This window comes from Fusarium coffeatum (assembly GCF_003316985.1).
Source record: "Fusarium coffeatum strain FIESC_28 chromosome Unknown BRIP53273_contig_155, whole genome shotgun sequence".
NCBI lineage: Eukaryota > Fungi > Ascomycota > Sordariomycetes > Hypocreales > Nectriaceae > Fusarium > Fusarium coffeatum.
This window is the reverse complement of record NW_022157948.1, coordinates 81,339-92,627: the sequence shown is the minus strand read 5'-3', so window position 1 is coordinate 92,627 and position 11,289 is coordinate 81,339. Positions and strand designations below refer to the sequence as shown.

Here is an 11,289-nt window from a genome sequence, read left to right as displayed (position 1 = left end):
TTTTTTTTTTTTTTTTTTTTTTTTTTTTTTGGAGCACTGGATGACCAATGTCAAAATACCTTACGATATTCTAGAGTTCTTCTTCAGGAGTCCAAGACGAAGTTGTGATTTATAAGAGTTGTACGAGCTGAAAGTAATCGGTGTTGGGGCTTGGAGATGGCTTAGGAGTACGCCTTGGCTGACGACTAGGCAGACAGGAAATTAGCACATAGTATATGAAGCTTTCATCCTGTTGAACCACGAGTCTCTTTATCTGCTCATTAAAGGCTAGTCTTGCTCCATGACCTCATCTTTCATTTTGTTGGAGGTAATATCTGTCCACCAACCCAGAGAACAGCCACTTCATCTCTACATCATGGCACCCCAGAATGGTAAAGCCGATCATACGAATTTTGCTCAACTACATTGTGATGCAAATCCGTTAGCTCCGGCTGACAATACCAACGTTGACTCCTTCGCATTGTTCGAAAACATCTTACAGAGGCCCAGCGGTGCCGAGCTAGCCGCCAACTCGGCAAGGCTTGCCGTATTAGCAAAGGAGTTTCGGGAAACGCAGATGGCTATTCGACGACAACAGAGAAAAGACCAGATGAGGAAGGCGGTCATTGTGGGGTGTCCAGTTCTACTCGTGGTTGGCTTATGGTACTGGCTGTGGCCTTGATATAGCATTGGGTGTGATCACGAGTATTCCATCCGCTCGAAGTTATACTATACTTCCACATCATACAAAATGGTACGATTCGGGAAATATCGTGGGCCTCGGTTGAGAGCCAAGATTTCAGATAAGACAGAAGACTGGTGTGCTGATCGCGCCATATCTACCCCGCTTGAGATTAGATCGTGTCACTTGTCAAACTAATTGCCTCAATAAAGTTTTCTACAATAACACACCAAAAGGTTATAGATACATACAAATAAGAAATATGAGCGAACAGAAGTTGACAAATGGATCTTCGGGTCAGCAGAAAATCACCCCCAAAGTCCTGCTGATTGCCATGGTACGTACCCCATCTGTGAGACTCATCATGGTCTAATTATCATCAGTTCTATGAGGAATCAAGGAATTGGCTGTCTCCTTCAAGTGAGATCCAGTTTCCTCGAAAAGTTCGCGTTCCAGGTCTTGCTAGAGGCTACGAGGATATACATGTGACTGAAAATGGGGATGTTGCACTCTTGGTCGTTGGCACCGCTCGTAAGACTCTCAGCCAACCAACAAGACCACCCAGCTAACATATAATAGTGATAAATGCATCCTTATCTATCAGCGCTCTCTTAACGTCGCCACTCTTCGATCTGAAAAAGTCATACTTCATCTTGACCGGTATCGCAGGCGTTAATCCCAAGCGAGCAACCATCGGTTCTGTTGCGTTTGCGAGGTTCGCAGTTCAAGTTGACACGCAACTTGAATTTGACGCAAGGGAAGTTCCTTCGGAATGGGGCTCTGGATATGTCCCAATGGGAGCCGATAAGCCTGATCAGTTCCCTGGTATAGTCCATGGTTCTGAGGTATTCGAGCTTAACACTGCGTTGAGAGATTATGCCTTCTCGGTCGCAAAGAGTGTCACCCTTGAAGATTCGACTGTAGCTGCCGAGAATCGAGCTCTGTGGAAGAACTCACCTAATGATGTCTTTCAAGCAGCTACACAAAAACCGAGTGTTCTCGAAGGCGATGTACTGTCTTCGAATACCTTCTGGCACGGCCATCGTATCTCTGAGGCTATGGAACGAGTCACCAGAGTCTATACTGCAGGACAAGCTGAGTATACCATGACAGCACAGGAGGATAACGCACTCCTAGCAGGACTGTTGAACGCAGCACTTCAAGGAAAAGTCGACTTTTCGAGAATTTTGCTGATTCGATCTGCTTCAAACTTTGATCGTGGTCATGAAGACAAGCCCCATCAGCTTCCCTTCGTTATGGACAAGGGCGGTTTGGGTCCGTCTACTCGCAATCTGTACCTTACTGGGTTGAAAGTTATTGAGGGGATTTTGGAGGATTGGTCTTCTAGGTTCGAGGCTGGGATAACTCCTGAGAATTATATCGGCGATATCTTTGGCTCACTTGGTGGCAAACCTGGATTTGGTGATAAGCATAACATTGATCAGATAAGATCGCATTGAAAGAGACGAAGTATAAGAAATTGGGATATCTTGATAGCTTATATATGTTATCTAGCTGATCCCCCACTAGCTTACCTTTTGAAGAAAAGTGCCAAGTCATACTCACTTGGACAAGCCTGGCTGACGTGGAGAGGCCGGTCACACAGGCCGCTGTCAGTGCGTACAGCTATCCTTGTCCGATAACCCTCGATGATTTGACCGTCACAACTCACCAGTCCCACGTCCCTTTTTTATTACATAAGAACCAATTAGGGATCAGTAAATAGCTCGCGCTCTGTAGAACAGCTGTTCAGCTCGCAGCGGGCGGCCCATCCTGCAAAGCTGCCTGGCTAGTCGCTTATTTCATCAAAGGTATTATTACAAACTTCCATGGTATATTGCATTTTGATTCATTATCATCCTCCTCGTTCTTCACTTCGATCTTATGGAGTCACTTTCATCAAGATGCGTCGAGGAAGCAAACTCAACCGACTGCTTGCTTCGCGCCATCATTAGTTTCCTCGAAGAACAACAGAAAGAAAATGACGCAAAGTTCGAATGGGACCCGATCACATTCGGCTTCACTGTCACGATTGCTCTAGTGGCGGCTGGTTTCGCTTTGATCACAATAGTACAGGCTGTACTGGCGGCTGGCCCAGGACGTCGAAAGTCAAATTCCGAAGCCATTGGCAAATGGTCCGCGCATACGAAGAGAAAATGGCAATTTTGGGATCTTGGATACTTACATGTTGCCAAGACTCCCATTCTCACCGTTGAGAATGTATTGGAGTATCTTGAATCGGTCGATCAGAAGAATGAAAGGTTATCTGACGATTCGCCGAAAAGAGATCCAGGGCATTCGGGTCAAATTTCTGGAAGCCTTGCGGCAAATGCGGCTAAATGGCTCGTGTTTCTTGACGAGGTTAGATTGTCACATCTGGAATTGGCCGATGCGGCTCTCGAAACATGGCTGGCAGACTATCTTCCAGGTGATCTTCTCGCTGTGCCTGCCCTTATCGAAGTACAGTTCGCGTATATCTTTACAATCCTTTTCTGTCAGCCCCTCCGTACTATAGGGATGGACAAGCAACATCCTGGACTTGTGGCTAAGAATGTCCAGTTCGAAGTACGCCAGCACCCAACGTTGGGCCCAATTGCCACTTTTTCGAGATATCACCAGAACTCTAAAAAGGCCTCAAGAAACATCATAACGCCAAAGATGCTATCTATCGTCGAGAAACAGGCAAGGGGCATTGTTCACGTCTCAACAACCCCTATAAGTATGGAGTGTGATGCGCGCTGCAACGAACCTATGCGACGACGGGAACTCTATCATCTTGAGAAAGCTGGGGTGATCGACCATGTCGACGTCTCAAGCCAAACGGTGCTGTCAGGACTGGCGCTCCGAGGTCATTGGTCGTCCTGCGAATGTACTGGAGTCGCTTACAAGCATCAGAGGCGCGGCATTGGTCTAATTTCTCCTTTTCCAAGCACGACGACTTTGTTTGCCTTGACATTTGCGAGCATCCCCAACGCCATACCAGAAATCTTTCCTCGTCGTAAACTTGATTTGAGAGGCCTATTTGGGGCTCTATCAATCAGTACTGGTATCGCCATTGAGCGTAGAGTGGAGCCTATTGAGGACGGATTCGAGCATGAATACCATCTTCTAGGTCTGATGTTCCCATCGTCCAGATATAGGTACCTGACATCATGTCCCTTCCAACCACATCCACTTCTTGATAGTGCCACAACTTGTCTCTGCCGGCGCATTGTTAACGCATGCTGCAAAATGCTTGAGAATATTGATATAGAAGGTGAAGAGATACTCAGTATTGCTGCTGAGGACCTTCTGCAGTTTCGAAAAGACGCGAAGGGCATGCTTTTTGTGGTCGAATCCTGGCTACTGCGTCGGTGCTTGCAACGTGAACTTCGTTGCGCGAAATTCAGTCTCTTCAATGACACAGCTAAATTGCAACTTATCTCCAAGTTTCTAAGATCAAACAAACCATTGACTAAAGGTTTGAGTCTGCCAAAATTTCTCGAGTTGTATCGTGGATACGTTGACAGTGAAATGGGCCACGAATCCATGCGGACATTTGAAGGTGATGGCAAACCTTCACGGAAGGAGTTCCGGCAGGTACTTGACGCGTTGGCAAAGTTAACCGGGCTTGGTGGATACCTTATCGACAATGTGAAAGACGACGCGAGTTTAGGTGGTCTGATACCTATCAATATCGTTTGGCCAGAAGAGGCTTGCAAGAGCCCAGATTTAACTTTAGGTAGGAATTCCTCAAAATCATGTATGAGGGTGAACCTGCTGAAATGGGCAGACTTAAAATATTTCAAACTCGCCGATCAAGAAATTGATGTAAGTGAATAACGCAAGCTCTTGAGAGCCTGGTATGGAAGTTTAGCCTTGACAAATAACAGATCGATTTAGAAACCGAACTGCGTCGGCCTATCGATGGCGATATCATCCAACCAAATGCTGGCCTCGTTCGACAAGTCCTAGGATGGAGAATGCTATTTCTTACTATCCTCTACATAACGGCGTTCGATAACTCTGATATGCTGGACTCTGGGAGTTGGAACCAGATTTTACCAATGTTATAGAGAAACAAAAAAAAGCGTATATTTCAAAATGGCCCTGATATATTCGAATGGTCCTATTGGTCTCATACAAGGACAGATCACTTCATCAAATCCCACCTTGTCTCTTCGCCTCTACTAATTGTTGTGACAAATGTTCCAATGAGGGGTTTGCCACACTCCCATCCTGACTTCGGCACGGCTCTTCTTAGTTCAAAGCCTTGTATGCTACAGCTCCTAGGCCAACTGTAACAGTGGTCACGATTGTCAAGCCAGGTAGGGCACTCCACAAATATCGTTTGCTGGTTTCAGCTACTCGATCATCCCAACCAGTAGCTTTGTTGACATGGGGGAACGGTTCATCGGGGATAGGTTTGTCCAAGAACTTGCACAAAGGCTCCCAGCCGTCGTTAACAGTCCACTCGAGGAGTCGCTCCTTGGGTACTAGGCCTCGGATCATGTTGCAGTGTTCTAGTCAAAAGGTTAGCAACTTATCGCCATATCGACAGGATCTGCCAGGATTGCCTTTGTAAACCCATTTTCCATTCCTCTCTATTCCAGTATTGATGTCGCCGTCCAAGGCCCGGAACAGACCAGGCCACATGAAACGCTCATAGACATGCCATACCCAAAAGAGCTCCTTGCCAAGGCATGACAGAACCCAGATAGGCCAGCTATTCCAAACACTGAGTAAAGTCTTGATAGCGCTGTCATGCCACGCATCCAGGTCTTTGCGGTGATTAAGGACAACCTTGGCATCGGGATACGCGGCAATGAGTTCAGCCGCAAAGACGGATGCTGCGGCATCTGTTACAGCCGTGCAATGTCCGAGAACCTCGTCAAAGTCTTCCTTGGTGATGTTCGTATTTCCATCAACGGTACCGAACCATCTGAGAAGGGCCGTCAACCGAGATGTCAGACCCATGTTGGACCAATGACTTACTTCTTTCGGCACAAGCGAACCTACTTTGATGCGGCAGGGGGGTTCTCATAAACGATATCCCAACCATGATAAGTATGATCATATCCAAGTTTCAGAAGGGCCGTTTGAAGTGACTCGGTTCCAGACCTCGGCGGTCCCACACACAAAATCTGCATGGGTTTAGTTCGCTTGCGTGGGGGAGGCTCTGGCACCGCGTAGACATAGTTCTCAAGGAACTTCCAGTACCAACTATTAAGGGACGGCATTTTACCAGATTGTTTCGTGCGTTGCAGTGTTGTGCAATGTCTCCGCGGATGGCTCGGTCAATATGTAAGTTGAGATAGTTGTATGACGTACGAGTTGATTTGCTCGTGTCAGCAGGTTTTTCGGATAGCCAAGGGTATTTGGCAGCGTCATTTGCTGACAGCTGAGTAAGATGCTACCCTACATCGACAGATCAGCAACCTTTGAGACTGAAATCTGGGGTAAAATCGTATTGCGCCGCATGAAGCTGCTTTAGTATATCGCCGAGAGGAAGAAGGAAAATCCGAAAATCTAATAGTATTACCTGGTGTGCCTTTGTGACCTGCGAGCCACGCGCTAGAAAAGAATCTCAAGATTCGGATCCTTCGACAGAGTTTATACAACCTCCATCACCACAACAATGGAGAATGTCAGCAAAACTCAAGCTTTCAGTCAAAGTTGAATAACAAATGCGAGTTTCAATCGTAAACACTACAATCTAGGGTTGTAAAGCTTTTAGATTGCAGTGGAAGGAACCGGCGATTCTGCCACAGACGGTGTTACGACTCCAACGAGCCTCATCGTTTTCAAAGATAGATATCAATTAGTTTCTACGCATGCCAATGGTTTTCTTTCTTGATTGAAGTTAAAAGAGGGAAAGACCAGGAGATAGAATCTTGGTTTAAGCAGAAGATGGTTTGAGATACGATTTGCTGAGGTTGCACAATTCAAACAGATCCATTCAACTCCTCTCCTAAAGAAAACCTCATCTTCAACCATCGAAGGATACACCGGAAATACAAAAATCAATTTCTGAGATAGTGATAAATTACCCTAGACATTTACCCCGCAATATGTCTCCTTGAGGACTCAAGTAAGCAGAGTTGCACGCACATGGCAAACCTCCTGCCTAAAGTGGCACTGCTATAGCCTCTTCCGATAACCCTTCAAGGCAGCTCAAACTATACCAGTAAGCCACCAAATCAATTCACCAGAGTAAAGATATCACTTATCGCAACTCTGAAGAAAATCAGTGCATACACGAACTAATTGTCTGAGCTATTACAAGTATGGCAAGTGTTTTGTAGACTGCCACCCATTATCAAGGAGATTGCGAGGATAGTTGCCAAGAGAGTCACTGTCGCTGCAACACAACCACTACGTCTCACCAGCCTCGCAGTAACCTCAGCGGCAACTATACGAGAATCTTGGTGCTTAATTTAGGAAGGTGACCTAGCAAGAAGCAGTCAGCAGGCAGTACTCAGACCTCAGCTGCCTAGGCTCAGGAACTGTGTAGGATTGCTGTGCCCCTATGCAGGTCCCAGTGTCTTGGATGTCACACCAAGAACTCACGAGACAATGTTTATATCGACTTCAATAATACAGGCTTCCCATCTCAACAGACAGGGAGACGAATTTCGTCATCGGTGATGGAGACATTTCGAACCCTAGACATGCCTTTCAAAGTGGAGACGGGTATCGCGAGCAAGGGTTGGACATCAAGATCAAAAAGACCTGCAGACAAATGAGAGATAAAATGAGACATCTGAGTCATTCACTACTTATTCTGAACGGTGGCCTTGGCGTTGATAGACTACACGAAGTGATCTACAGCACCATCAGAAATGAAGCTATCATTAGCGGTCAAAGCGTAGGAGCTTTAATGGCCATCCTCCCATTTCATTTGCATTCACTAGTGAGTGCCGGGCCGACGATCGCATCTTAGGTACCCGCAATCGTGGCTTGATTGAGAAGCTCGCTAGAAAGAGTGAGACATGACCCGTACATAACGCCAGGCCTGCATTTGCTTATCTAGCAGTACTCCAATTTAACGGGTTTAACAGCATTCAATCGTCCGAAAGGCGCACAGAGTGGTCGACATCGCAAACAATTAGACTGACTAGTCATCAATACCGAGATAGCGATCAAGCGTCTTGTCTTGATTCGCGGAACCTCAGCCTTACCCCTGTCAGACTGCACAACGCTAGACAAGGGATGGCGCATGCATAAACTAAGCATACTGCTAGTTCAAACATAAGAACCTTAGCATATTCCCGTATTGGAAGTGCCCCCGAATCACGCGAGCACGTTAGGCTGAGTACTCAACCCAAAGGATCAGGGGTTAAAGCCTTGGTATTTCTCTTCTACTGCCGATCAATTCATCCCATCACTATGCGTGATATTGGTCCCTTACCTGGATCGGCAGTCTGCTTACCTTACATGGGGGTAACCTCCCGCACGAGGGAGACGGGCCACCTTTCCAAATATGTCCAACTGCTCCGAGGCAGATAGCGGTGATGCAGAGAGATAGCGGGGGACGCCGAGTCTCCGATACTCGGATTACTCGCGAAGCTCGCTCGGAGAAATAGCAACGGGAAGGATTAGACAGACCAGAGGTGATGGGATGTGATGACAACATATTCACCCCGCCTCTAATCTGAACAAACAGATCAAGCCCTGCTTTCAGCCGTTTTTAACCCCGGAAGATAGACAGATCTAAACGAAGATCACCTATTTTTGTTTCGACAATCATCCAACCCAAAGCAAAGTTTAATTAATCTATCTTTACGATACGCCACGCCGATAAGCATAAGCCTCATCTATCCAATGTAAGCGCCGGTAGATGACCGTGGGGTAAAGAGGGTCCTGCTAGATCCCTGGCCAAGATATTTGGAGGCTAACTCCAGACAAGTCGGACTTGGCACAGGCACTTTTGCTCAATACTATACATACAGTCCATTATCACTTTCCTTACTTGGACAGCTCGGCCGCCGTGACGGTTTAGGAAGCTGAATGGCCTCCAATACCCAGGTCTCCAACTCAATCGCTATCACGCAAGCAACAACGTTGATGATAGCAATGATTGGGCCTGATTGCGTTATCCATCAAGTCGACTAAGATATCTTGACTCGTTGTATAAATACACACGACTATCACCACATGTTGGAGTTTACTATCCTCATCCACCACAGCCTCTTCTCCTCTTGTCTCTCACTGTTCAGTTCAATCTTTCACAATGACTAGCTTCCGCCGTATCGCTCTTGGCCTTGCAGCTCTGCTGCCCGCCGTCCTCGCCGCTCCCACCGAGAAGCGACAGGAGCTCACTGCCGTGCCTGACAAGTATATCATCACCCTCAAGCCCGAGGCTGCTGAGGCCAAGGTCGAGGCTCACATGGCCTGGGTCACCGACGTCCACCGCCGCAGCCTCAGCAAGCGTGACACCTCCGGTGTTGACAAGAAGTTCAACATCAGCAACTGGGCCGCCTACTCTGGCGAGTTTGACGATGCTACCATTGCTGAGATCAAGAAGAGCCCCGAGGTTGCCTTCGTTGAGCCTGACTACACCGTCACCCTCGACTTCAAGGTTGAGCCCCTCGCTGACCGTGCTCTGACCACTCAGAGCAGCGCTCCTTGGGGTCTTGCTGCCATCTCCCGCCGAACTTCCGGTGGCAGCACCTACACCTACGATACCACTGCCGGTGCCGGTTCTTACGGTTACGTCGTTGACTCTGGTATCAACGTCAACCACGTCGACTTCGGTGGCCGTGCTTCTCTCGGTTACAACGCTGTTGGTGGATCCCACACTGACACCCTTGGCCACGGTACCCACGTTGCTGGTACCATTGCTTCCAACACCTATGGTGTTGCCAAGCGTGTAAGTACAACCATACCCCACATAAGCTACAACGTGATCTGAACCTTATACTTACTATTCTTAGGCCAACGTCATCTCTGTCAAGGTCTTTGCTGGTGCCACTGGTTCCACCTCTACTATCCTCGCTGGTTTCAACTGGGCTGTCAACGACATCACCTCCAAGGGACGTGCTGGCCGCTCTGTCATCAACCTGTCTCTCGGTGGTCCCGCCTCTCAGACCTGGACCTCTGCCATCAACGCTGCCTACAGCCAGGGTGTCCTCTCCGTTGTTGCTGCCGGTAACGGTGACAGCAACGGTCGTCCTCTCCCCGTCTCTGGCCAGTCTCCTGCCAACGTCCCCAACGCTCTGACCGTTGCTGCCGTTGACTCCAGCTGGAGAACCGCCTCTTTCACCAACTACGGCGCCGGTGTCGACGTCTTCGGTCCTGGTGTCAACATTCTGTCCACCTGGTACACCTCCAACAGCGCCACCAACACCATCAGCGGTACCTCCATGGCTTGCCCTCACGTTGCCGGTCTTGCTCTCTACCTCCAGGTTCTTGAGGGTCTTTCCACCCCTGCTGCCGTTTCCAACCGCATCAAGTCTCTTGCCACCACCGGCCGCGTCACTGGCAGCCTCAGCGGCAGCCCCAACGCTATGGCCTTCAACGGTGCTACCGCTTAAGCGAGTATGAAGACTAAGAGGAGGAAACCTTGGATCTATATGACAAGGAATATGTAAATATCACAATATATATGAATTCTGTTGTTTAACTTGATTTCAATGTGCATGTTCCGCTTATAAAGGTTGGCTTATGATAGTTTGATTGAAGATGGCTGCCATCAGGATATATCGATACTAACTATACCTCAATTGTGATATAACATGGAAGATACATATGCTCGGAAGGGTGGTCCCAAACTATTTTCCATTCCTTAGCTCAGTACCTTAGCAGGGAGTCCATCGGCACCAATAGGCGGGCATGTGTTCAGAGTATAACATTCCTGAGTCTTGCCAACAACGCATCTTCTTCCATCGAAAATCGTGCCTTGTTCACGATTGGGTGGACTGCTGGAAATACAGAGACCACCACTAGGCGTCAGGTTCGGGGGACACTTCGGTGACTCAACAGATACACAAGTTCCACCAACTCTATGGGTGTCTTTCGGACACTCTGGAGGATCAACAGAGACGCAAACCTCTCCTCTCAGCTCTGTGTCCTGGGGGCAGCGGGGTTTAACGGGAGAATGACAGGATTCTTTTCAACGTTATACTCCATACCGACAGGACAGATAGGGCCTTTGTCTGAAATGCACTTGTGGCCGTTCCAAGTTGTTCCAGACTGGCAAACTGGGGAGTCTTTGGATACACAGGTAGTACCGTCAAATACCAAGCCACCGGAGCACATGGGATGTTCAGGGTGGACACACACTCTGCCATCGAAAGACTGGTTACCCTCGCACGTCGGCCGGTCTTTGGAAATACAGTGGGTTCCATCAAACTGCATGCTCCTTGGGCATATCGGGGTGTCCTTCTCCGAGATACAGGTCACACCATTAAATACGAATCCCGTAGTACAACTAGGACGCTTGGTGGAGACGCATTCCTTGCCGTTAAAGAAGGTGTCACTATCGTGAGGACATTGCGACGGAATTGGCGAGTTGCAGTCGTTTTCGTTATGGATAGTGCCCTCTGAACAGATAGGGAGATCAGGGTACTTGCAATATCGACCAACAAGGGTTGAGCCCCGAGGACACTTTGGAATATTTTCGGAAAAGCAGAAGTCGTCAATTAAAG

General features: G+C 48.0%; 4 protein-coding genes across 4 annotated transcripts; 3 read left to right on the top strand and 1 right to left on the bottom strand.

Moving 5' to 3' along the window:
* Positions 1–923: 923 nt before the first annotated feature.
* FIESC28_07143 (uncharacterized protein) lies at positions 924–2,121 on the top strand (the record flags this gene model as incomplete). Its single annotated transcript, XM_031161284.1, has 3 exons — positions 924–998; positions 1,045–1,192; positions 1,241–2,121. 3 exons carry the CDS (start codon positions 924–926, stop codon positions 2,119–2,121), a joined length of 1,104 nt encoding a protein of 367 aa, XP_031014685.1.
* A 424-nt stretch (positions 2,122–2,545) lies between these two features.
* FIESC28_07142 (uncharacterized protein) lies at positions 2,546–4,716 on the top strand (the record flags this gene model as incomplete). The annotated part of the gene is made up of 4 exons (XM_031161283.1): positions 2,546–3,801; positions 3,847–4,382; positions 4,434–4,471; positions 4,534–4,716. 4 exons carry the CDS (start codon positions 2,546–2,548, stop codon positions 4,714–4,716), a joined length of 2,013 nt encoding a protein of 670 aa, XP_031014684.1.
* Positions 4,717–4,900: 184 nt separating this feature from the next.
* FIESC28_07141 (uncharacterized protein) lies at positions 4,901–5,880 on the bottom strand (the record flags this gene model as incomplete). Its single annotated transcript, XM_031161282.1, has 3 exons — positions 4,901–5,163; positions 5,287–5,582; positions 5,660–5,880. 3 exons carry the CDS (start codon positions 5,878–5,880, stop codon positions 4,901–4,903), a joined length of 780 nt encoding a protein of 259 aa, XP_031014683.1.
* A 2,993-nt stretch (positions 5,881–8,873) lies between these two features.
* Positions 8,874–10,176, top strand: FIESC28_07140 (uncharacterized protein; the record flags this gene model as incomplete). Its single annotated transcript, XM_031161281.1, has 2 exons — positions 8,874–9,512; positions 9,577–10,176. The coding sequence occupies 2 exons, from the start codon at positions 8,874–8,876 to the stop codon at positions 10,174–10,176; spliced, it is 1,239 nt and encodes a 412-aa protein (XP_031014682.1).
* Positions 10,177–11,289: the final 1,113 nt, after the last annotated feature.